This window comes from Loxodonta africana, chromosome 9 (assembly GCF_030014295.1).
Source record: "Loxodonta africana isolate mLoxAfr1 chromosome 9, mLoxAfr1.hap2, whole genome shotgun sequence".
Lineage (NCBI taxonomy): Eukaryota > Metazoa > Chordata > Mammalia > Proboscidea > Elephantidae > Loxodonta > Loxodonta africana.
The window spans coordinates 84,365,514-84,390,094 of NC_087350.1; the positions used below are offsets into that span (position 1 = coordinate 84,365,514).

General features: G+C 40.2%; 2 protein-coding genes across 3 annotated transcripts in view; one reads left to right on the forward strand and one right to left on the reverse strand.

Moving 5' to 3' along the window:
- Positions 1-22,898, forward strand: part of SMU1 (SMU1 DNA replication regulator and spliceosomal factor) — a 36,943-nt gene extending 14,045 nt beyond the window's left edge. Inside the window, exons 8-12 of the mRNA XM_003407316.4 lie at positions 454-581; positions 1,151-1,277; positions 4,273-4,440; positions 5,508-5,660; positions 6,906-22,898. Of these exons, the coding sequence (XP_003407364.1) occupies positions 454-581; positions 1,151-1,277; positions 4,273-4,440; positions 5,508-5,660; positions 6,906-7,004 (675 nt within the window). The 3' untranslated portion in view covers positions 7,005-22,898. The remainder of the gene's footprint in view (positions 1-453; positions 582-1,150; positions 1,278-4,272; positions 4,441-5,507; positions 5,661-6,905) is intronic.
- Positions 7,362-24,581, reverse strand: DNAJA1 (DnaJ heat shock protein family (Hsp40) member A1). 2 transcript variants are annotated; one of them, XM_003407317.4, is made up of 9 exons: positions 24,450-24,581; positions 23,203-23,344; positions 22,669-22,846; positions 20,277-20,381; positions 19,401-19,628; positions 16,998-17,112; positions 15,583-15,698; positions 15,162-15,262; positions 7,362-14,463 (listed from the first exon to the last, which is right to left on the reverse strand). In XM_003407317.4, the coding sequence occupies exons 2-9, from the start codon at positions 23,332-23,334 to the stop codon at positions 14,245-14,247; spliced, it is 1,194 nt and encodes a 397-aa protein (XP_003407365.1). In that variant the 5' UTR covers positions 23,335-23,344; positions 24,450-24,581; the 3' UTR covers positions 7,362-14,244. The 2 variants fall into 2 exon arrangements, with proteins under 2 accessions (XP_003407365.1, XP_023400972.1); XM_023545204.2 differs by having other exon boundaries at positions 23,203-24,568.

Consider the following 24,581-nt stretch of genomic DNA (forward strand, 5'->3'; position numbering starts at 1 on the left):
TTTGTTTTTTCTTGTTTAATCGTAATGATAACTGCCTGGGGAAGTCCGGTAGCTTGTTGTGAGGTCACAACTTGTTGAAGTTGGTAAGTGATAGACCTGCTGTACCACCCTGCCTCGCCTTATGTGAGGTACCTTATTTTCTTAGGGTGGGCTATAGCTGTTTAGGTGTGATTTGTATTTAATTGCTGGTAAAACACCCTGGGCTAGATAGAATACAGAAATGATCTCTGCTAAGTGAACTTTGAATCTAAATTTGGGTTTTAATAATTTACAAGGAAAAAAGTTTAAGTTTCAAAGGATTCAGTTATTGTACTATGGGAAGCATACATATATTCAGCTATTAGCGTGCATTTTTTTAATGTTTGAGTACATTAGTGAACATTGCATCTTGCTTGGCTCTGTGAACTATAGTGGACACTGTTCACAAGTTTTTACTCTTTTTTTTCAATAAAGGTGTGGAAGATTCAGAGTGGACAGTGTTTAAGGAGGTTTGAAAGGGCACACAGTAAAGGTGTCACCTGTCTAAGCTTTTCTAAGGATAGTAGTCAGATCCTGAGTGCCTCTTTTGACCAGACAATTAGGTAAGTAAGAATCCCAAAACTCCCATCACTTGGGTATGCTATGATGAGGCCCAGGAAGAGGTACTAGTGATTGGATATGCCTTCCCCAGGGCAGTGTGATGTGGAAGGGAAGGGTGTGTAAGACCTCATTTCCCTGGTCAGGGCACAGCTGAGGCTGTGCTATCCATTTGTTTGAGTTTCTACCCAAAGGGTGGTCTCTGACCCACCTATATGAAAATTCCCTAGAGGCCCTGCCTGAAATACATATCCCTGGGACCCAGCTGAGACCTCCTGATCCTGAATCTCTTATTAACTAAATTTTTTAGAGGCCTGTCCTCGAACACAAGCTTGTAGTATTACTGGCATATTTTCTTCCAGCCTCTTTTTGTGCAAAAATTTTGGTTTTGATTTTGTCTGATTGTTTGACATAATGGAAAATATATTGCATACACAATTGCATAGCCTTCTTTCTTCACTTACTGTTACAACATGAGCTTCTATAATTCATCTAAAATACATTCAACATTTGGTCCCAGCCGTAATATATAGAATATTAATTGTTCTTTTAATTTGCTTTTTATTTGTGATAGAATTCATGGCTTAAAATCTGGTAAAACTCTGAAGGAATTTCGTGGCCATTCCTCGTTTGTTAATGAAGCAACATTTACACAAGATGGACATTATATTATTAGTGCATCCTCTGATGGCACTGTAAAGGTTAAGTATTTGATGCTGGTTTATTTTGGGGTGTCTCTTCCATCTTTGTCCTTTGATGAGTTATCAGTGGTGACATTTGTGGTGGAGAAAACTTCTTTATTAGCTATTTATGCCATAAATGAGGTGAGTCTGAGACACGCCTGTGGGTAACCCCTGTTGTCGTAAGGACCTCAAATCTCAAGCCTAAAAAGTCCAAACAGACTTTATCATGTGTAGGAAAAAAGAGTGTGGAATCCTAAACTTAAGTCATTTCCAATTCACAGATAAGCACAGTGATTAAAATCTGCCGTGCTGTAGGTAGATAGCAGGGTCCATCCCCTAAGAGATTCACAGAGAGCCAAATAGCTCTCTGTTTTGTTGCACAACCTCACAATCCTAACAGCATTTATAGAGGGGGAGGAGAGGTGCAGAGTAGAACTAAGTCTTCTCTTAGGTACTTTCTGGCCTCAACTCTCAGCTGAGAGTGATGGATCTCAGGTAGCTTAAAAGTTTAGTTATTTGAAGAGAGGGTCTCATTTCCTACAAAAGGTAGGAGAAACCAAAGTAGAAAATTGCTAGAAATGTTTGAGACATTGCGTTTACATACTGGACTTGCTTCTTTTAAGTTGCCCTTATGTGAGTGCCTTTTGGGAAGAGACCTCAACATTTTAACACAAGCTCCTAAAGTCAGAGCCCCCTCCGCAAGTGCTTCTTCTGGGTATCAGACCAGAACCCGAAGGCGGGAGATGTGCTGTCCTGCAGGAAGGATGGGGAAACACATGGGGCTTTAGTAGTTTAGTCATGGGATTTGCCCTCTTTGTGCTGTATGTATGGGCCTCATACCCTGTAAATGGCCTTGGGAGTTGGTTTGTCTAGGTCTCTCTGTTTTGTTGCCTTTTCCCTTGGTTCTGCAGTGTGAGTAAAGCAGTGAGTAAAGCATCTCACTGACCTTTTAGACAGAAAACACCAGAAGCCTTGTTACACCTGATCCCTGAAATAGTCATTTCTCTCCCAGGCAGCTGGGCTTCAGAGAGGAGACTGAGGTGGATGAGATAGTGTTTATTAAGAAAATAAATACTAGGGCTAGTGGGTCAACTGTTTCCTCCTATCTTATAGGTATTAAACATCTGTTTTATGCTTTGCTCTGTTGAAGACACAGGGAACATACAGCATAGTCCATGCCTTGGAGGCTTTTATACCTCCTTAAGTGAGTGATGTCCCTGCAATATATGGCCATCTCTTCTTTAAGCACATCTCACATTTCAGTAACTGTGATATCTGATTCATAACCACTTCATTACAGCCCAGAAGGGCAAGGTGAAAGGCATTAGGGTGGAGAACTGTTACCAGAAGGAGAGGTTGGACTGGGAAAAGTAATACAAGTGGCCGAGAGTGGCTTCTACTTCAGGGATTCTCATGTGTGTGCTAACGTTGTGACCTCTGTTCAGTGGCTTTCAGTACAGGCTGCACATGGGAATCATCTGTGAAGCCTTTTAAAAATACACCTTCCTGTGCCCTACCCCAGTCCTGCCAAATCAGAATCTCAGGACAGGGTTCCAAGCATGTGAATCTAAAAAACTCTCATTCGATTTTTTTTTCTTCCTAAGAGAGATATTTTACATTTTATTGTGGTAAAATATATATAACAAAATTTTTTACATTTTAACCCTTTTTAAGTGTACAATTCAGTGACATTAATTAGATTCACTGTATTGTGCCACCATCATCACTATTTCCAAATTTATTTTCATCACCCCAGACAAACTCAGTACCCCTTAAGCAATAACTCCCCATCTCCTTCTCCCTCCAGTCCCGGGCAGCCCCTGATAGACTTTGGTCTCTGCATTTGCCTGTTCTAGATATTTCATATAAGTGGGATTATATATTTATCCCTTTGCGTCTGGCTTCTTTCACCCAGCATAATGTTTTCAAAGTTGATCTGTGACGTGGCATGTATCAGAATTTCATTTCTCTTTATGGCTGAATAATACTCCATTGTATGAATAATATCACGTTTTGTTTATTTGTTCATGTGTTGATGGACAGATTTGTTGTTTCTGCCTTTTGGCTATTGTGAATAACGCATCAGTGAGGATTGTTGTACAAGTACCTGCGTCCCTACTTTTAAAATCTTTTGGGTATATACCTAGAAGTGGAATGGCTGGGTCATAAGGTAATTATGTGTTTAAATTTTTGAGGAACTGCTAGAAGTGTTATCCACAATAGCTGCACCATTTTACATTTCCACCAGCTATGCAGGAGGGTTCCAGTTTCTCCACACCCTCACTAACACATGTTTTCTGTTTTTCAGATAATAGCCATCTTAATGGGTATGAAGTACCTCATTTGATTTTTTTTTTTAATAATTTTTATTGTGCTTTAAGTGAAAGTTTACAAACCAAGTCAGTCTCTCACACAAAAACCCATATACACCTTGCTACACACTCCCAACTACTCTCCCCCTAATGAGACAGCCCACCCTCTCCCCCTACTCTCTCTTTTCATGTCCATTTTGCCAGCTTCTAACCCCCTCCACCCTCTCATCTCCCTTCCAGGCAGGAGATGCCAACATAGTCTAAAGTGTCCACCTGATCCAAGAAGCTCACTCCTCACCAGCATCCCTCTCCAACCCATTTTCCAGTCCTATCCATGTCAGCCTCATTTGATTTTGGTGTTCAGGCAGGGATAGCTTTCTGGTTGTATATGACAGTAGCAGTGTTGACACATAGCAAATTTTAAAGAGAGATAGCTCTGTGAGCCCAGAAAAAAATTGCAAGAAAAGCTGATAGATTTAAAAGGCCTTTATGACTTAGCTTTGGGACTTTAGTTTACATCAGTTAATCAGCAGATAGATGAGTGGTTACTGGGTATTTGACTGGACTTACAAACCAGTAAGCTTTTTTCCTCTCAGTTTTACTCTTCTTTTTAGTATCCTAATTTTCAGTCTTTTAAACCTTAAAACTTTAGAAATGCTTATACCAAAGAAATGTTTATGCCTTAAATTTCTGTGTGGTAGATTTGGAACATGAAGACCACAGAATGTTCGAATACCTTTAAGTCCCTGGGCAGCACTGCAGGGACAGACATCACTGTCAACAGTGTCATCCTGCTTCCTAAAAACCCAGAGCACTTTGTGGTGTGCAACAGATCAAACACGGTGGTCATCATGAACATGCAGGGGCAGGTGAGTGCTCAGAAAGTATTTTTGCGCAGGGTCTGTGGGCTGTTCCCAAATCATCCTATCCTGGTCCTGGCCTCTCAGCACAAGGCACTAACCAAATAGAGTTTCACCACTCCATATACACTGCACTTGTTTTTCAGACACTTACTTAAACTGTAGTTCTACAAAGCATTTCTTTGGTGTCTCAGAAGTTATCTCCTTTCATCAGAGTGTTTGTATATTATGTTCTTTCTTTTGTGTCCTTTGAATAAAATGAGGCTCTGATCCGTCTTTAAGCCTCTTTCAGAACCGCAGTGAAGATGATCAGGTAGCCATCCCTGTCTGTAGGGAGATGTAGTGTGGTGGGGATTACCAAATCGGGACGTCTAGCTACTGTGATCTAAGGTAGAACATTTATGGGGAAGGGCAACAGTGTCCTCATGATGTTATTTAATCAAGAATCAGGACATCTGCATGGTTCCCAAAGAACCTCACTTTTGTGGACTGTGAGGTAGCATGGGGGGCATTAGCAACTTCAAGATTGAGTTTCAAGCCCTGAGTCCTGTGTTGTGATGCTATTGACATGTTGGCCTAGGCGCATGTCATACTCAGCTTAACGTATGATGATTTTAATGTCCTATAGAATAGAGCAAGAGCAAGCAAGTTTTTGGAGCGAAGTTCAATCCTGTGTGGGAGCGTATCTTACTCTGTTAGAAAGAGGAAGCTGGGGAGCACAAGCCCACAAACCTCTGAGAGCCAGTAATATTTAATTTAGAAAATTGTATATGTGGTGGTAAATGTGCTTCAGGGGAATATGGCTCACTCAGTAGACTAAGGAGCAGGATTGGTGACTTGGAACATGTGGATTCTAAACTTTTGTCTGCCACTGATTTTAGATAGCTCTCTGTTGAATATTTCCCAGGTAAGAGGATTTAGCATGTGATAAATGGAATTGGAGATCTAATTATAAATGACAATAAAGCAGAGTATGAAGTAACAGTGTGAAAATGTCCCTTTAAAATGATACACGAGGCTGAGCTGCTGCTAATGAGGATGTTTTGTTTTTTTCCCTGGCGTGTGGTATTACCTAGATTGTTAGAAGCTTCAGCTCTGGTAAAAGAGAAGGTGGTGACTTTGTTTGCTGTGCCCTCTCTCCGCGTGGTGAGTGGATCTACTGTGTGGGCGAGGACTTCGTGCTCTACTGTTTCAGCACAGTGACTGGTAAACTGGAGAGAACTTTGACAGTGAGTATTACTGATGTAAGGTCGTCTGAAGAAACTGTGTTAGTGCGTGTGTCTTTCTGAACTCTGAAGTACACACCTTTTCCAGACTGACTGGAGGCATTTTATCACTAAATAAAACAAAGGACCTGTAAGTATTTTCCTTGTCAGGAACAGGCATCCGTCAGGAAGCCCTCAGCTTCAAGAGTATAGGATGGGTATAATAGAGCAGAGAATAGGAAGGGAACTTCCCTATCTCCATTAGCCAGCTGGATTAGCCAGATCTTCCCCATGGGGATTGGAGAGTGACAGAGGAAGCTAGTTCTCACCATGTCTTTTTGAGGACAAATTATTTATATATTACCCTATCAAATTGATTGTGGTCTGTTAAAAACTTGCAGTTCTGTGTTTTGAGAGTCAGTGCAAGGGGAGTCTATCTATTAGTATTAACACCAACAATTCTCAGATCCCAGGGGCTTAACACAATAAAAATTTATTTCTTAACATGTCACAACATGATGTGAGTCGGGTAGCCCTCCTTCATCGCTTAGCTGTGCCATTTGTAATATGTGGCATCTCAGATCTCAGGAAGAGAAAAGGTAGCTGGAAGGGTATACTGTTTTAAAGACCCACATCTGGAAGATACATTATTTTGTTCTTCATTCTGTTGGTCAGAATTCAGTCACCTGGCTACAACCCCAAATGTAGTAGTCTTCTGTGGTTCAGGAAAAAATGGTATGGTGTATATATAACAAGTCCTATACATGCCTGTGTCAGAAAATAATCTCTTTGCTGGAATTATTCTTGAGTGAACTTTGACACAACTGCCCTGTGAAGCCTCAGGTACAGATTGAAGATCAGGGCAAAACAAGATGAGATTGGAATGTTCTCTAGCTCAGGGGCCTGGAAGACACAGATTTACTGAACTGGAGGAGTCATTTGTTGTCAACCACTGTTTTAGAATTTTACAGAATGGTATTAACGAGTAGGATTAGCTATAGTGCAGAAATGATTTGGGACAAAGCATTGTTATTTACATATTATGAAAAACGGAACAAAAAAAAAATGCTCTGTGTATGTTCGTTTAACCCCTTGATGCCTCCCCGTTTTCTTGTTTTCCTCAAGCTCTGGGTGAGGCCATCTTGGGCACAATTGTTTCAGTGAGAAGTGGAAACTTACCTCCTTCTTTCCTACTACTTAGCTCGTGGAGCCTCTTCAGGGTGATTGTTATAGACCAGTACACCCTAACCCTGTGCTTCCCTGTTCCAGGTTCATGAGAAGGATGTGATTGGCATTGCCCATCACCCTCATCAGAACCTGATTGCTACCTACAGTGAAGATGGACTCCTAAAACTCTGGAAACCCTAAGGCAACTTTTCTTTTTAAACTAGCTTGGGAGCATGCACGTCAGTGAAGACATTCACGTGTGTTGCTCTTTTTTTTCTAGCTTTCCTAAGGAGACAAAGTGAGTTAGGTCACACACAGAATAATTTTGTGAAAGTTCATTTAAGTAGCGATTACCTTTTTTTTTTTTTTTAATGTATTTTTACGGCATTAGTTTGCTTCTGAATGGGGCAATTACATAATGTTTTCAATAATCCTTTACCTGGAGAGTGAAATATTGGTATTTCTAGAAAGAAATTCTACTCTTTTGATTATTGGAAACGCTGATTAAATTGTACCTCTCACAGTAGAACTTGTAAATAAGGAACTATCCCGTGTTCACTAGCTGTTTTCTGTTCATTTTTTTTTTTTTAAGATGTTAATAAACTTTCCACCTGTCTGGAGGTGTTGTTTTTAATATGTGCTTATCCATTTAACTGATTTACTTAAAGTGGCGGTGGCAGTATTATTATCCCTGAATCTCAAGTACAGCAGGAAGGCATTTCCTGAGATAGTAGAGTAGACTGGTATGTAGAAAGGTCAGGTGATACGTAAGATCTCATTTCACTGCCCTCTCAGCCTTCCACTCATTCTTCTCAGCTGTGCCTTTTCAGCTGTTCTGGCCAGCTTTCGGAGTAGTACTGGTTTCAGCATCCATTCTGAGAATTTAAAGTTTTGACATTATCCTTTTGTACGTGGAGGAAGATTTGGCAATGAAGTGTACTGTTGTCCTGAAGAGTAATTAGAAAAGGACCTGAGACTTAGCGAGTCTTGTTTGCAGTGTGCATCATCAGTTAGCTAAAGGAAAAAACTTAAAACCCTGTGATACCCTTGAATATATTTTGCACATGGGTATCTGTTTCATGTCTAGGTGACCTTGGGTTTGGCAGTGAGTAAAATTCAACATTAAAAGCATGATCCATGAAAGCAAAAATTGTCAAGTTGGGTGTTCATTAAAATTAAAAACTGCTCTATGAAAACCAAGGGAATGAAAAGACAAGCCTCAGATTCAGAGAAACTATTTGCAAAACACACAGATCAGATCAAAGACTTTATGCAGAATATACAAAGCACTCTTAAAATTCAGCAATAAGAAAAACAATCCAATCAAAAAGTGGGCAAAACTCCTCAGACAGGAATTAGACTGGACAATGAGATAGAAAATGATGCTGGTGAAGAATGAGCTTCTTGGACCAAGTAGACACTTGAGACTATGTTCGCATCTCCTGTCTGGAGGGGAGATGAGAGGGCAGAGGTCAGAAGCTGGTGGAATGGACACGAAAACAGAGAGTGGAGGGTAAGAGTGGGCTGTTTCATTAGGGAGAGAGCAATTAGGAGTATGTAGCAAGGTGCATATAAATTTTCGTATGAGAAACTGCTAGCAAGGTGCATATAAATTTTTGTATGAGAAACTGACGATTTGTAAACTTTCACTTAGAGCACAATAAAAATTTTTTAAAAATGTGCCATAATCTTAGGAAAAAAAAAATGGTCTGAAAAAAAAAAAGTGGGCGAAAGATTTGAACAGATACCTCACCAAAGAAGATACACAGATGGCATATAAACATGAAAAGATGCTTAGCATTTGTCATTAGGGAATTGCAAATTAAAATGCAACAATGAGATATCAATGGCATCTATCGTTAGCTGCTGTTGAGTTGGCCCCCAATTTATGGCGACCCCATGCGCCACCGAACGGAGCACTGCTTGCCCTGTGCCATCCCCATGATGGCTGTGGATCAGATCAGTGTGATCTGTAGGGTTTTCATTGGCTGATTTCTGGAAGTTGATCACCAGGCCTTTCTTCTTAATCCATCTTAGTCTGGAAGTTACTCTGAAACTTGTCTGTTATCATGGCAACATGCAAGCCTTTTAGAATGGCTAAAATCCAAAACAGCGACAGCACCAAGTGCTGGTGAGGACATAGAGCAACAGGAACTCCCGTCCATTGCTGGTGGGGATGCGCAACGGTACAGCCACTTCGGAAGAGTGTGGCAGTTTCTTAAAAAGCTAAGCATAGTGTCACCATATGATCTAGCAGTCGTGTTCCAAGGTATTTACTCAAGTGAGTGGAAAACTTACGTCCACTCAAAAACCGGCGCAGGAATGTTTATAGCAGCTTTATTCATAACTGCTAAAATTTAGAAGCAACCAAGATATTCAGTAGGTGAATGGATAAACAAATTGGTATATCCATACAGTGGAATATTACTCAGCAATAAAAATAAACGAGCTCTCACACTAGGAAAAGACATGGAAGACCCTTAAATGCATATTGCTGAGTGAAAGAAGCTAGCCCCCAAAAGTTATGTAGTGTGATTACAGCATTCTGGAAAAGGCAAAACTACAAAGACAGTGAAAACTTCAAAGGTCGCTGGGGTAAGGGAAGGGTGAATAGGTGGAGCACAGAGTATTTGGGGCAGTGAAATCTTATGTATGATACTTCGATAATGGATATATTGCATGCATTTATCAAAACAACTGTACAACACCAAGAGTGAGCCCTAATGTCCACTATGGACCAGTTAATGTATCAATGTTGGTTCATCAGTTGTAACAAGTGTATCACACATGCAAGATGCTAATAGTTACGTGGGAGCTCTTACTTCTATGTAAACCTAAAACTGTCTTAAAGTGTTAATTTTTAAAAGTGTGCTAAGAAAAAAGCTTGTGCTTTTTTGCTAATGGGAGGAGGGTCACTTAATAAGCCCCACAGGGTTAGGAAAGGCTTCCTGGAGGTGACTGTAAAAGGACCAGCAGGAGCTGGTGGTAGTTTTGGCACTGTTGAGTAAGCAGAGAGAACCTTACTAGGAGCAGTGTGGCACAACAGCAAGGTATGTGCTGGGCAAATACGGCAGTGTAGGAAGAGGCCAGGGGAAGGGGCCTTGATTTTAATCCTCTAGCTATGGGTGGGTGCCCTTACATATATTTTTCTTTGTAACAAAGTGATATACTGGGTATACCAAGAAAACAGAGATGAAAATCAATCTCCTGCCTCAACCAGGTAAATCTTTCCACTTTCTTCATTAAAGAGCTACGGCTGCTAACCAAAAGGTCAGCGGTTCGAATGCAGCTGCTCCTTGGAAACCCTGTGGGGCAGTTCTACTGTCCTATAGGGACTGTGAGTCAATCGACTCCGCGGGAATGAATTTTTTTTTTTAAAACTGAAAACAGCGTTTGTTATTTCAAGTTTTGTTAAAAAATGGGAACATGCTCTTATCATTACTCTGCTTAGATTTTCTTCTAAAACCCATGTGGCCATCGCTCCAATAGTGAAGACAGGGAGCCCTTTGTTAAGCAGGAGCGCGCGTCCATCCACGAGGTTAACTAAGGCCACCGGGATCACCGGCCGCCCGGCTCTCCCCGCCGTAGCCCGGCGAGCGGGAGCTGAGGCAGGTGGCCGGCCGCGCATGCGCGAGGTGCCGCGCACCCCCGGTGAGTCCCTACCTGCTCCCGGTGCGCCTTTGCTCCAAGTCGGGGCAAGGCCAAGCAGCGCAGGAACTGGAACCTGGACAAGGGAAGCCCTACACAGGCTTCGGTGAGCGCGCTGAGCACCCGCCGGAGCCAACTGCCAAAGGCTGGAGACATCTGGTAGCACCATGGGATTTTCACTTCACAGGTTTGGCAGTCAGATGGTGCTGGTCTCTTAACCAATGCCCGAGATAGTGGTGAAGTATATGAGGGTTGGATGCTGTTGAATCGGTTGGCGGTACTCTTTGAAGGTTCTGTATTAGGTCATCCCAATATTTATCATTTTTCTCTGCCTCTCTGAATCTTGCCGTCACTCAAACTTTAGGTTTGGGCAGAGGCAAAGAAACCATGGATTATTTCTCCACATTCTGTTAAAAACGTTTATCTACACTGGCTACCGGCAGTGAGATGAGAATTGAATTACAGGACAGGACCTGGATTCCAGGCTTTGCTGTCAAGTTTCTTTTTACTTGGGCTAGAACCAGTTGTTGCCAGCTGCGAAGTGATTTCAACTCAGGGTGACTGCATGTGTGTCAAGGTAGAACTGTGTCCCATTCAGTGACATCAATGTCTGATTTTTCAGATTGCTAGCCTCTTCTGGTACAACTGTTTCATTAGCGGCAGAGCTCGGAGCTCTTAACTGTTCATGCCACCCAAGGTAGAACAACGGTTCTCAAAGCATCATGGGGAACTTGTTTGAAATGCAAACTCAAGTCCCACGCCAGGCCTACATCACTAAAAACTGGTGGTGTGGTCCGGCAAACACGCTCAAATTTGAGAAACACTTGATCACTTGAACCCACTACAAAGTAGGTGTTTTGTGTCTCACAAGGTTGCTACAATAATCAAATTGTGTTAAAGGTGCCAAGACTTCAGAAACCCTGGGAATGGCATTTTTGTATTGCTGCAGCTTGCTAGCATGCTCATTCACTGCACTTTGAGAGCTTTATGATTCCTTTTCCCATGTTATTTCAAAAAAGAAATTGCCATCAAGTGTTCATCTAAGCTCTTCCTGGTCTGAACTTGTTGCAATAGCTAGGGCTGGCTGCCATTATTTGACCTTCCACAAGTGCTCTTAAAGTGGCATTACCCTGTCCCAGGTGGCTTTCAACATTGGTTGCACATTAAGAATTGTCCCGACGCTTAGGCCACACTAGCTCAATTACATCAAAATCCCTGGAGTGTAGGATTCAGTCAGTATTTGTTAAAGCTTCCCAGGTCATTCCCATTGTAGCCAAGGCTGGGAACCAGTACCATATGCAGACTTATGAAGCTAATTTCATATACAGGAAAAGTGTTCCAAGATCACCCTCCTAAGACATTATCTACTTCTATTCCGACTGTGTACGTCTGAATGAATGGGCAGGGGAGGGGAAGCATCACAGAGAAAGCATTAATCACTGCTGTGGTGAGGAACTATACGTATACTTATGTGAGCAATGACCTTGGTTGTCTTCAGAGACTTAAGACACGTATCGTATATAGTCATGTGTTGCTTAACATCCAGGACATGTTCTGTGAAACAGGATGTTATGTGATTCGGATGTTGTATAAACACCTTTGTCTGTGGGGTACTGGCTTGGGCAGCTCCTGTTGCAGATCCCTCAGGTAAGCACTTACTTGGCTAGTACCACCCGGTGGCCACAGCCCTAGGAAGGTCATGGTGGGGACGCAGGGGGGTTATCAGTGACCTAGGACCCCTGCCCTAGCTGGGCCCCACTATGCCTGCTGACCCTTTGGGAGCAGGATTGGGTGCCCACTCCTCCGAGCAGCCACAAGCCAGACCACAGACACATATGCAGTTGGATGTTACCTGAAGGGATGTTATGTGGCACATGACTGTATATACAGACTACACAGATGATATCTGTCAGTTTCTGCTTCTCTAATTAGAAAAATTAACTGTTTTTAAAGTGTCCTTACAATTTTTATATTGTAATTTTTCAAAGCTCTTTAAATGTACCACAATACATACTCATTGCAGCTTTTAGAACCTGTATGTAAGCTCAGTTAAAATTAAAATCTGTCACATGTATGATTTTGAATACTTTGATGAGTCAGTGTTGCTGTCTACATGGGATGCTACTTAAATGAGGCGTGGGCAACTAACTGTTTACTGAGAGCCTATACCAGGCACCTAGGTCACCTTTTCCTATTTCTTCACTGCCTTGGCTTTTCTCTCTCCTTTCCAGAACATCTCTTTCATATCTACCAACTGTATTAAGGTAGCTGTCTGGCAAAGGAACTAAGAGACAGCCCAACACTAATGCTAATGGGAGAGGGAAGAGGCCGTCAACAGAGAATCGACAAGAAGCACAGAACACTTGGGAGATATTTTCTACATCAAGTTTTAGTATCTTTTTAAGTTGGTGTTCTCTATAGAGGAACTTATGATACTGGCCACTTCCAGGTTGGAAATATTTAAGCTTCCCAATTACAGGACAGAGAGCAGAACCTGAGGATAGGTTAGAATAGGCAAAAAGCTCTCTCACTCTTACTCCAGTGTTTACCAAGTTTTAAACCACCCTTGGCACATTACCCCCACCCCCATTATCACTCCCCATCCAGGTTTAAATGATATTAAACATTTAACTATAGTTAAGTATTTTTTGGTATTACTCATTTTAGCTAAAGGAAAAGTTACCTATCTTAATTAGGGAAAAGCCAAGGCTTCGAGCTGGGAAAAAAAAAGCCTGTAGTGACACACATTGGAAATGCTTTGCAATCAGTGTATTAAGGAGAAATTCATACATACCAAGAATTGCCTGAATTCTAATATCCAGATTTAAGCATGTGAACATATGATGACGTTTAAACATACAATTAAAGCTATTCATCCTAATTTGCTATACTACCATCATTACAATACTTTGGAGCGTGAAGTTATACGGTTTAAAGAAGCCTGTAACATAGCTAAGGAACACCTTTCCTATCTCATACATGCATATTACTTCTCCATGTAAAGGTATCTTCACTTTGTCTTCTAAGTTACCCAACTCCTGGAGTCCCTACTCTGGGGCTTATCATGGTCCAAAGACAAGGGGTTAAAACAAACAAAAAAACCAGAACCAATCAACATACTTTCATATAATATATACATAAAAAGATGGCACAGCCAAAGTAAGTGCAATTCTAGAAGTACAAGACCTCAAGAAGCAGTATAGGATGATAAATCCCTTCTTTAGAAAGGTATCATTTCCACCACTTATATCACATGCTAAATTATATCTTGAGCCATCTTCAAGAAACAGTTGAGGCAACAGAAAAATGCAGAATCATCACAACGAATCTCACGTTAATACAAATAATTATACAAACCAACACTTCTCCACAAATTCAGATTTTCTTTTGGTTGCCAGTTAAGTACAGTTTTAATTTTACAGCTTAACAATTAAGGGTCATAGACTGAAGTCAATATACACACCTAGCATTTCAGTCTAAGCTAGTCCATGTGCACAGCTGAAAACAATTACAAGGTATGGCCCAACAAACACTAGAGAAGATTTTTTCTTTTTTAAAAACCAAAAGTAGCCTTTACAAGTATTAGACTTTATCTTGCACACTGAAGTCATCGTACATACAGGGCAAAGTCAGAGCTTTTATATTTGAGTTTATTCTTGACTTTAAAACACTACTATAGTTGAACATTAAAACAAAAACAATAGCAAGTAGTGAGCATATTATGATTACAGTCCTTCACTTCTTCACTACGGCATATAAAATGCCAAGAGTGAGCAATATTCAGCGGCCTCCATTAAGAGGTCTGACACTGAACCCCACCTCTGGGGTGATGGTCATCATCCTCATATGCTTCTCCATTGTAATGACGCCGTCTTTCCTGGTTTGGATCAAAGTCCACCAGTTCTACCTGATCCATTTCATCAGTCTCTTCTACTTCCTTCCTCTCAGGTAGGAGTTTTTCCAGCAAAGAGAGTTTTTCAGGAGAGAGAAAGCCATTCTCAGGAAAGTTTACCTACAGAAGGAAATTTCTACTGTAAGTTCAATTTGACTGATTTCATCATTAGTTCTGTAGACCAATTACTGTGGGCTCAATTTTTCCCAAGAAGAACACATATACCCATATCTAACTTGTAGGGGAAAGCTACCAATCCCAGGTCAGGTTAGTAGCACTTGACATTCTGAATTGGCATTTTTAAGGCTTATGACACAGGTTTTATTTTGTGATCCTAGTAAGACTGCACCTAAACAACCACTATTCTGTTCAGCAGATACTTTTTTTTTTTTTTTAACACAAGCCCATCCTAAAATACATTCTGATCCTCTGTAACAGTTAATTTAAACAAAACTATTCTTATTTAAAAAGGTAGTTCCTTTCTTAACCAAAAAACATTTTTAATGAATCAGCAAATTTAATATAGTATTCAACCCAAAAATCCACAACGGTTATTTTAAGATCCTGAAATAAAATAAGATCAATTTAAGACCCCCACCAACACTTTAAATAGCCAGCTAATGATGCAAACAAATCCACCCCCAACTTGTTAACAAAGAACGCTCACAAGGCGGCAGGAGTACTATCAGATCAGAGTATTTCTACCTGAACAAGAACATAACAATAAATTTTTAGTGTTTCTTGACATTCAGAAAAATGTAATTCTGTACCGGATTTTAAAAAATTAATCATTCTCAAGTATTCAGACTATAGCTTACCTTAAATTCGATGATTAGGCGCCCCTTTTCATATGGTCTACGATAAATTGGCATGCCTTCATTTAGCACACACTTGATATCTTCATGCTTGACAATCTGACCTAAAACATTGAAGCCCAGTTCTTCCATAAGTATGGTCAGATTTTTAGAATGCAGGACAAGTAGACAACATCCTAGAGTTCACTGATAGGAACAAATCTGTGAGCTGAAGCAATTTTGTCATCTTTCACTTATGGGTTTTCTAGTGGCTATCAAAACAAAAAAGAGCCAAGGTCACATGACTTCAGCTCAGCCTCATGAAGGGTATGCAATGAAGGAAGAACCTCAGTTTTCACCAAGTTCCTGTAACACTACTGAGTTATCAGCAGACAACGAAAAAAAACCACTCGACTAGAATGAGGAGCTAGTCTAGGTATCATACCTGGATGAGAAGTGATGACTATGGTTCGGTTGTCAAGAGTAGATATTGGCTTCTGGAAGCCACACAATGCCTCAACCAGCTGTATGTCCATACACATGAAAAGGTCTTCTCCTCGTCTGTATCGATGTAAATATGGCACATAGTTACATCTTTTAAATCATCAATTATCAGAAGGCCCAGAGCAGGCGATTGTTTTAACATCAATGGCGTCTTTCACAAAGACACCCTCCTTTCCCCATGCTAAGAATGAAGCAGCAGACATACGGGACTTGCCAGCCTTGTATCTACAAAGCTTCAGAATCCTTCAGCACATTCTATAGGCAACCTCTACCATGTACCATCCCTAAATTGCCTCATTACCTCATTTTTAATCTGTTTTCCCATAAAAAGTGAGAAAAGAAAATTCTCACAAGAATGAGGCTAAAAGGCAGTAAACAAACACTACTATCACAACAGGGCATTATCGTGTAACAGTTGGACAGACCTGGGCTGAGTCTAGGATTATTTAGGTTCTATGAAATTAAATAACGGGGATACGAGCAACTTCAAGGGACGGTAAGGATTTCCTGATCTCTGTGAGGTAACCAATTTGTCGTCAGTTGCCTTCAGGTTGATTCATGGTGAATCTGTAATAATGACTGGCGACAGCACAACAGTCCTTACCTTGTTGTCATTTCCTACTGTTCTTAAGACTTGGGAAATGTCTGTATTATAATTTAAAATTAGTTATAATAGATAGTTCCTTCTAGATGACACTACCAAGACATTTACTGGAACTCTACCTTCAGTCCGGTATACTTTGAAATTAGTCATGGGTATATATTTAACACATTCATTGTCAACCACCAATCTTTGTGCTTCAGTGTTAAAATCATCGTAAAATCAGCATTAAATACTACACAGCAATGGACCTGTGTTTTTAAACATACTTAAAGTTGGGTGCCAATTTGAGTTTCTTACAGAGATTGGTTTTGCCTGGTATGGAAACAATCCAGTTTATCATGAACTCAATTTGAAACTGGTGACAGCTTTAGGGCACTTACTTCAAATTAACTGCCTGTACTAAGATTGAGGGCAAAGTTTTCCCCATCCCACCTGCTGCCTGCCTGACTATATTTATTAGTAATAAAAGCTACAAAGTATCTCCTGATTGAAGCACACCCTTCAAGTTCCAGATTAGGCAACAATTTTGAGACCAAAAGCTAACATCAGATTCTATTTTTTTTACAGCCTCCTTCAAAACAAGCATATAGTCACAACTATGGTTTTAACAACCTTTTACAAAATACATTATCCATAGCCTAACTTTCATGCTTTTCCAAGGTACTTCTAGGAAATATGTTCTAAGAGTAATAAAAAGCTCATTAAAATTAAAAACCACCAAACCAAACACGCAAGACAGGCTGAGTTTTTACCTAGTAAAAACAGCATGGTCCTTCTGATCTAAAACAATGATAATATCTCCTGGCTCCAGTCCTGGCTCTTGGTCTCCTTCACCATGGAATGTTATCTTCTGGCCATCTTTCATACCTAAAAACAAAGGTTAATTTTGTCACTGAACTTCTAATTAAATTTAGAATCCCAAAATCTATTATGACACACAAATGCAGGTTTGTGTGTGCCTGAAAAATCTTTGTGAATGCTAAGCATCACAGAAATAGTTAAAAATGGCTACTTGGTTAGATCAACCCACTTTCCTACTAAGAAGGAAACTATTACATACTAAAGAACACAAACTGTAGAGACCAACAGACCTGGCTTCAAATCACAGAGCTGCTACTTACAAGCTGGATTACCCAGGAAGGCAAGGCACAACCTTGCTAAGCTTCCACTTTCCCTTGAGACCAACCCCATTATGGCTGTTGTGAAAATTAAATAAAATGTCAAATATTATAACTAATAAACGTTAACCAGAGTGCCACCTCACCACTTATATGTAAGAACCTATTTCGGGTTATTTGTAAAGTGCAAGAGTGGCATAAACCAAGATTTTCTTCTACATATTGTACTACCAGTAATTATACAGAGAAAACCTTCATCAACATGGAGCCCTGGTGGTGGATAAGCATTTGACTGCTAACCAAAAGGCTGGCAGTTTGAATTCACCAGCTGCTCTCTGGAAACCCTACAGGGCAGTCCTACCCTGTTCTATAGGATTGCTATGCGTTGGAATCAACAAGGGTAATGGGTTTGCGTTTTTTCTTCATCAACTAACTTTTATTTGGAATAACTCTTCAACCATTGAAAAACTTTTATACATCTTTTTGTTAAAGAACCATTCAGTTTAGTACCCTTTAAAAACAAAATAAAGGATAATCACTGCTTGCCACTCTCTTAGTCTATGTGGTCAATGTAAAAAGTAGAGAGACAGGTTATTTCCCAACACTGCAAAAAATTCTTTAAAGGCCAACATATTTCAATGAGATTCCACCCCACCAACCTCTGTCCTGCAATATAGTTCAGTAATAGCTTGGGCATCACCTTAAAACTTAAGAAAATCTGTGTTTGCGGATCATTACATTGTAGCAGTACGCCCTCGTTATTTCCTGAACCAATGATTAAAGTTGCCTAGGTAAAAGCAACTTTGTTTCACTGTTCATTATGGAAATCATTAAACCTGTACAGAACCAAATAGTAAGATGAATCTCCATATATCTAGTTTCTCCAGTTATCAACTCAGGACTATTCGTTTCTCCTGTGATACTTCCACTTACAATTCCCCCATGTATTACTTCGAAGCAAAACCCAGACTATCAATTTATCCCAATGGTTCAGTATGTACCTCTAAAAAATGAAAGACTTAAAAAAATTATCATACACAACCAAATTAAACAATCTGCCTTCAACAATGTACAAGGCAAAGTAACTGTCTTGTCACATTTGTGCAGCAAAATTAAACTCAGGTTTTGCTAGTTGTTCCATATTACCGTAAAAAGTATGGGTAAGCACAGCATAAATGGTTTCTCTTGCAACCAATGCCCTCCTAAGTACATGCTGCTGGTAGCCAGGGGGGCTACCACTAGAAAAATTCAAAACACACACCCTACTAAACACTGGCCAATTAACAGTAAGAAGATTTGTTGAATTCAATAATTGGCTGAGAAAAAAAATTTACTTCTCAATGTATGATTATCGAGCAAAAACAGGGGAGCAGCTTAACTCATATGGTAAAATACTACTACAGTCACTTACCGCAGACACATGTATTAACATGGAAAAATACTGTGATGTTAGTCCCAGGTTAATAATACGTGCTGTAATAGTTTTATCTTAAGATAGCAAAGTATGAAGGAGATATAAAATCAATTACTCAGAGTAACAGAACACGGATTTTATTTTCCTTTGGGATTATACAAATTTTCTAAAATCTCTACAACAAACACGTATTCTAAAAAGTGACAAAGCTAAGCAACAAAAAGCCTCCCTCCCAAAATCCTTTGAAGTATGCATACATCTCTTAATCTAGTTAATTCCTGAGGAAACTAAGAATGTATACAAAGAGAGTTTAATTGCTATATATATATATTAAAAAAAAAAAAAAAAAAAACAAATTGGTGAAAGTACTAAGGAGAATGTACTAAGTTTGGTATAGCCACATAACGGGAACACTAGTCAATCACTTACAGTGCCACCAATGAATGTCAAAAAGGTGGTTCTTTGTATTTACTGGGGAGATCGCAAATGTGTGCCTTTTATTATTTACCGAGGAGCTAAACCCTATCTCTGGGTGATACATCAACTATAAGATATAATACACTAATGAAACTAAACACCCCATAGCACCCAAGATTTCAGAATGAAAAATGGCTCAAACTCACCTTTATCAATGTGAACTTCTAGAATCTTCTTCTCTCGAACGATCTTCCTTCCATTGCAACTTTTACATCTGTCTTTAGGGCTGATCCGTTCCCCATGGCCCTGGCACTCCATGCACACAGACTGAATTTGCTGAACCATTCCAGGTCCTATCTGATGAATTCGTATTTGCATTCCAGTACCTCGGCAATTAGGACAGCACTCTACTGCTCCTTTCTTACCACCTCGGCCTAAATAGTTTAAAAAGAAGATGAAGTTAGGTATAAATATAGTAGCAAACACAGTAATGAACACTTAAGACCATTCCTAAACACCACTCTTTTAAGATTTTAAAGATCTGATAAAATGCTGCTCTAAGAATCTACAATCCAGTTTTTTTTTTTATAAAACATAGCCACAATCACCTTCAAATATCTATAAACATCTTGTCTGCTGGTCTTCCGAAGGAGCCATTTTAGAATCTTGAATTTAGGACTACTTCATCTGTGAGATCAGAACATTTTAAAGAGTTTTTAAGCCTACAAGATACCAAGTAACCTTTATTCATAAAGACGCTTAGAGGTTCACAGCCAGTCATTTGTCTATAAATGAAACACATAAAGTGCCAAAAAGAGACAGTTTAAAACATACTACAGATTATGAAAAAATGTTTCTTAAATATCAGATAAGCAAGCGCTGTCTCCAAATGTTGTTGGGGGGGTCAGTTCAGTCTCAAATACATTTAAAATACACAGAGAAAATGCTAACGTTCTGCTAATTTTCTCTAGGTGGTACGGTCACATGGTTTTTTCTATACTTTTACACTCCACGATTTGGGTAGTATACATTTGCGAGTTTTACATACCCAGAGTTTTCTTAAGATGTTAGGAATACCATACCTTCACATTTGTCACAAATCACATTCTTTTGCAGAGCTAGTTTTCTTGTTGCACCATTATATAAATCTTCTAACGTTACTGACAGTTGATGCACAACATTTTTTCCTAAAACAAAACATTGCACATTAAAAATCTAAGCTACTACATCTTTTCTGAGTCCAAGGCATTACAAAAACGGTAAAGAATAAGAGATGAACCACAGAGAATACATTTACTGAACATCTATTTACATACACAAAATGTCACATTACCACATTGGATCTTCAAATTGTTATATGATGGCAATCAAAAAACATTACCTGCAAAATCACTCCAGAAAACCAATGTTATTTAAACAGACACATTTCACGAGAAATGAATCCAAACCTGCATTTCTGTCCCAGCATCTTCTTTGAACTTTTCACTTAGTATGTGTTATAGACGGAATGTCCCCAAAACTGTTGTAAATCTTAATCTCTATGCCTATGGTTATCTCATTTGGGAACGGGTTGTCTTTGCTATATGTTAAGAAGGGAGGATTAGTGCAGTGTGTATCTTGAGTCAATCTCCTTTAAGCAGAGCAGAGGTGGGGAAGATAGATCCCAAGACACATAAAGCTCACCCAGGAGCTGAAACTCAAAAGAGACAAGGACCTTCCTCTGGGGCCAAGAGAGAAAAACTTCCCCTAGAGCTGGTGCCCTGACTTCAGACTTCCATTTTCCTGAACTGTGAAAGAAAATAAACGTTTGTATAAGCCATCCACTTGTGGTGTTTGTTATAACACCACTAGATAACTAAGACAGTACAGTATTGAGCAACATGGCCAATTACTTCATCCAATGTTTTTTCAGCATAACAAAATGCTGCTAATCATTATTAGCCAGGGATGTGGCTGCTGTATTCACTGAGTTGCCATTTAAAACTATAAATTCCGATTTCTTCCTAAATCAACAGCAGCAAAGCAAAAAAAAAAAAAAAAAACTGCTTAGCCTACACTAGTTGTTTAAAAGTTACATTCTCATATTCCTTATGATACTGCTATCCGATAGAATTTTCTGCAATGACAAAAAAAAAAATATATATTTTATGGAAATATTTTATATTTCTGCTGCCCAATACCAGTAGCCACTAGTCACATGTGGCTACTGAGAACATGAAATGTGGCTACCGTGACTGAAAAACTGAATTTTGACTGTCAATCCAAACTTTAAGAGCCACGTGGTCAGTACCTACAAAGAGTTGCATACTTCACTTAATCTTAAAATGTGAAGTGGAAGGTGGAGATCATATGAGGATTCTGAGAGTGCAGAAATAAATTCACCTGCCAATGATTAGGTAATAAGTTCCTAGTCAGTAGTCTTTCCATCAAGGACTTTATCCACCAAACAGTACTTCCTTATACCTAACTGAAAGTTTTCAAACTCCCTTCTGCACATGTAAACACTTTTAGTTTCCAATGAAATGCTACATGGCATTTACTACACACCCTTCTGTTCTTAGCTCCAACTTTGGAATATCATAAACACAACCCTACGTAAATGGTTTTAGCATGATGAAAACTGCCCTGCTCACTTTATACAGAGTCTAGAGTACAAGAAAATAAAGTTTCTGGATCTTAATGAAGCATGTATTTTCTGGTCCAATTGGTCTCACGCCAAAAAGCAACCTCTCGTTGATTTAATCCACACAAAAAATTTGCCAGTGATAGCTATTAGGTCAATCCCTTATTTAAAAAAGTAAAACAAAACAACTTCTTAAAAAGCTCAGAGTGAAATTTAACGACTTGCCCATTTGTTCTAAAGTTGGCCTCTACTCATTAGCCCTTGTTTGTATAAAGCATACAGGAAATAAGGTGAGACTGTCTTCTCTTGACCAGAACACTGTACTGAACAATATTTCTACAGCCTGCAGACTACGTTTCTGCTAAATAAAAATTCATGTATTTTGATAAAATAAAGCTGAATCAAGATTACAGCTAACAAGCTATGTGAAGACAATGAACCTGTGTTCTGATTCTGGCTCTACAGTTGACTGGCTGTATGACCCTAATAAAATTTACTTCAGATCACCTTTGACTGAAGAGGCTACTTACGGTATTTAACACTGGGTCGCTATGAGCCTGGTATCTGTAAAAAAGCACTTTGAAAATTATGTTGCTGTTATTTTGTTTCTTTAGTGTTTGATTAATCATAGTACATGCAAGACCTTTACGAATAATCTGTTACCGCTTAATTGGTTTAGCAAATTTTTTTTTTAGCATATTGTTACATCAAACCTCAATCTAAACTACACCATAAATTAAGTACCCAACATTATACCAACATAAACATGCATTTAAAACTTATGGTTTCTCAACAATTTGTTTTGACCAATGGCTACTTTAATTTGCTGCATGTGGACTAGGTTGTCTTACCTCTCCTTTCTCTCTGCATCCTTCCACCACCTCCAAAAAACATATCAAAGATGTCCATGGGGGAGCCAAAACCACCACCTGCTCCACCCTCTTTGATGGCCTGCTCTCCTCCTTTGTCATACAATTCTCTTTTCTTTGCATCAGAAAGCACTTCATAAGCTTGAGAAATTTGTTTGAACTGTTTGAGAAAAAAAAAAAAAAAGAATAAATTTCATTTTTTTAAAACAAAACTTACAAAGCACAGCCATTATGTTGTTGTGCTGTCAAGCTGATTCCAATTCATAGCAACCTGCTCCATAGTTTCCTAAGCTGTAATCTTTATGGTAGCAGATTGCCAGATCTCTTCTCCCATGCAGCCTCTGGTGGGTGTTGGGTTTGAACTGTTGACCTTTTGGTTAGCACCACAGCGCTTAACTATATCATGCCAGGGCTCCTTTTGCCATTATGTCAGATACACTCAATTTCACGTGGTACTATAAAAACTAGACACCTGGGAAAGAACTATTCAGATACCTTTAAGGACGTACTACTTGCCTTCTCGCCTTCATTTGGATTTTTATCAGGGTGGTACTTCAAGGCCAGTTTCCTATAAGCTTTTTTCAACTCTTCCTGGGTGGCATTGGGCTTGACCCCCAAAACATCATAGTAAGTGGTTTCTTTCACCATTTTCTACAGCCTGAAATAAGAAAATGCCATTTTAACCGACTTTCAAATTGTAGTTTTAATTAGTAAAATCAGAGTTAAGACAAAAGTTGAGTCCTTCGCCAAATCTGATTAGAGGAATACCACCTCACTATCTAAACTTCACAATAAAAGTAACAATTTCTGGGATAACTCAACCACAAATTCTAGTAGACTAAACATAAAACAGTAATTACCAACGAATAACTCAAGGGCTCCTTCTAGCAGTTGGCTTCCACTCTCCCACACTAAGTATCCGAACTAACACATTATTATCTGGGTTGCTTGTTTCCCCCTCCCAAAGGTGGTGACAGCCAGCCACAATAAAAAGAAGCATAGTAGGTTCGGTCCGTGGATTCTCACGTTTTACCGTCTTTGGTAAGTCTAATAACGCCATATACTCCCCAGAAAAAAGACGTTTGGGCACAATTGGGGATAGGGGGAATTGGTTTACAGAAATAATCAGAAACACCAGATCCAGAGAAACAGCTCCCCTCCCCCAAGTCCTTAGAGATGTTTCTCAATCACAGGGTTTACACTCCTCCGCTTTAACCGTCCAACCCCCTCTCCCCATAAGGCAGGGTACTTTACATCTCGTCAGGTTCTCCCCTGCATTTGGCGCCGACCGTTAAGGTTTCCTTCCTTTCTCCCGCCCACCACGGATCGAAGGGGTGGAGAGCGAAGCCCAGCCCTCAACAAAGAGAGGGTGGGGAGAAAGAAACGAAAGCCGCAGGCTCCTCCCGCAGCCCCTCGACCCCTGCCTCCCTCTGCGCGTGCGCGCGAGGCCGCCCACCCCGAGAAAGTACGGTACGGGGGGGTCGGGGGCGCGGACAGAGGGGCAGGAAGGCGGCGCCTCCTCTGGGTCCACAGACTGGATGAGGAGTGGGAGAGTTCAAGGTCTCGGGCCCATTCACTGCGAGCCGGAGATACATTGCCGAGTCACACACCAGCCCTCCAGACTGAGAATCGTGGATATGGGTACCGACAACCCTCTCGCCCACGCGGAGCCAACCGCCTCCCGCCCGCGACTCCATCCGGAATCCCGGCGCCACCAATGGCGCCAGGCGGAGACAAGGGGAAGCGCGAGGACTGAAACTCACAGTTGAGCGGACCGAGGCTGGTGTGGGGGAGCGGGACGGAGCGCGTAGCTGTACGCAGTTCGGGAGCCGCCACCCCTCCACCTCTCACCGAGCGTTCTGGAAAGTTCCCCTCGGAGCGCCGCAGCCGTCGTC

Excerpts from the sequence above, each read along its gene's own strand:
- DNAJA1 (XM_003407317.4), bottom strand. The coding sequence starts at position 23,334 with ATGGTGAAAGAAACCACTTACTATGATGTTTTGGGGGTCAAGCCCAAT. Across the intron at positions 20,382-22,668 it reads GATGCAGAGAGAAAGGAGAG|GAAAAAATGTTGTGCATCAA; the intron begins GTAAGACAACCT and ends GTTTTGTTTTAG. Across the intron at positions 14,464-15,161 it reads GCCTAATCATCGAATTTAAG|GTAAACTTTCCTGAGAATGG; the intron begins GTAAGCTATAGT and ends TTCCTTCTGTAG.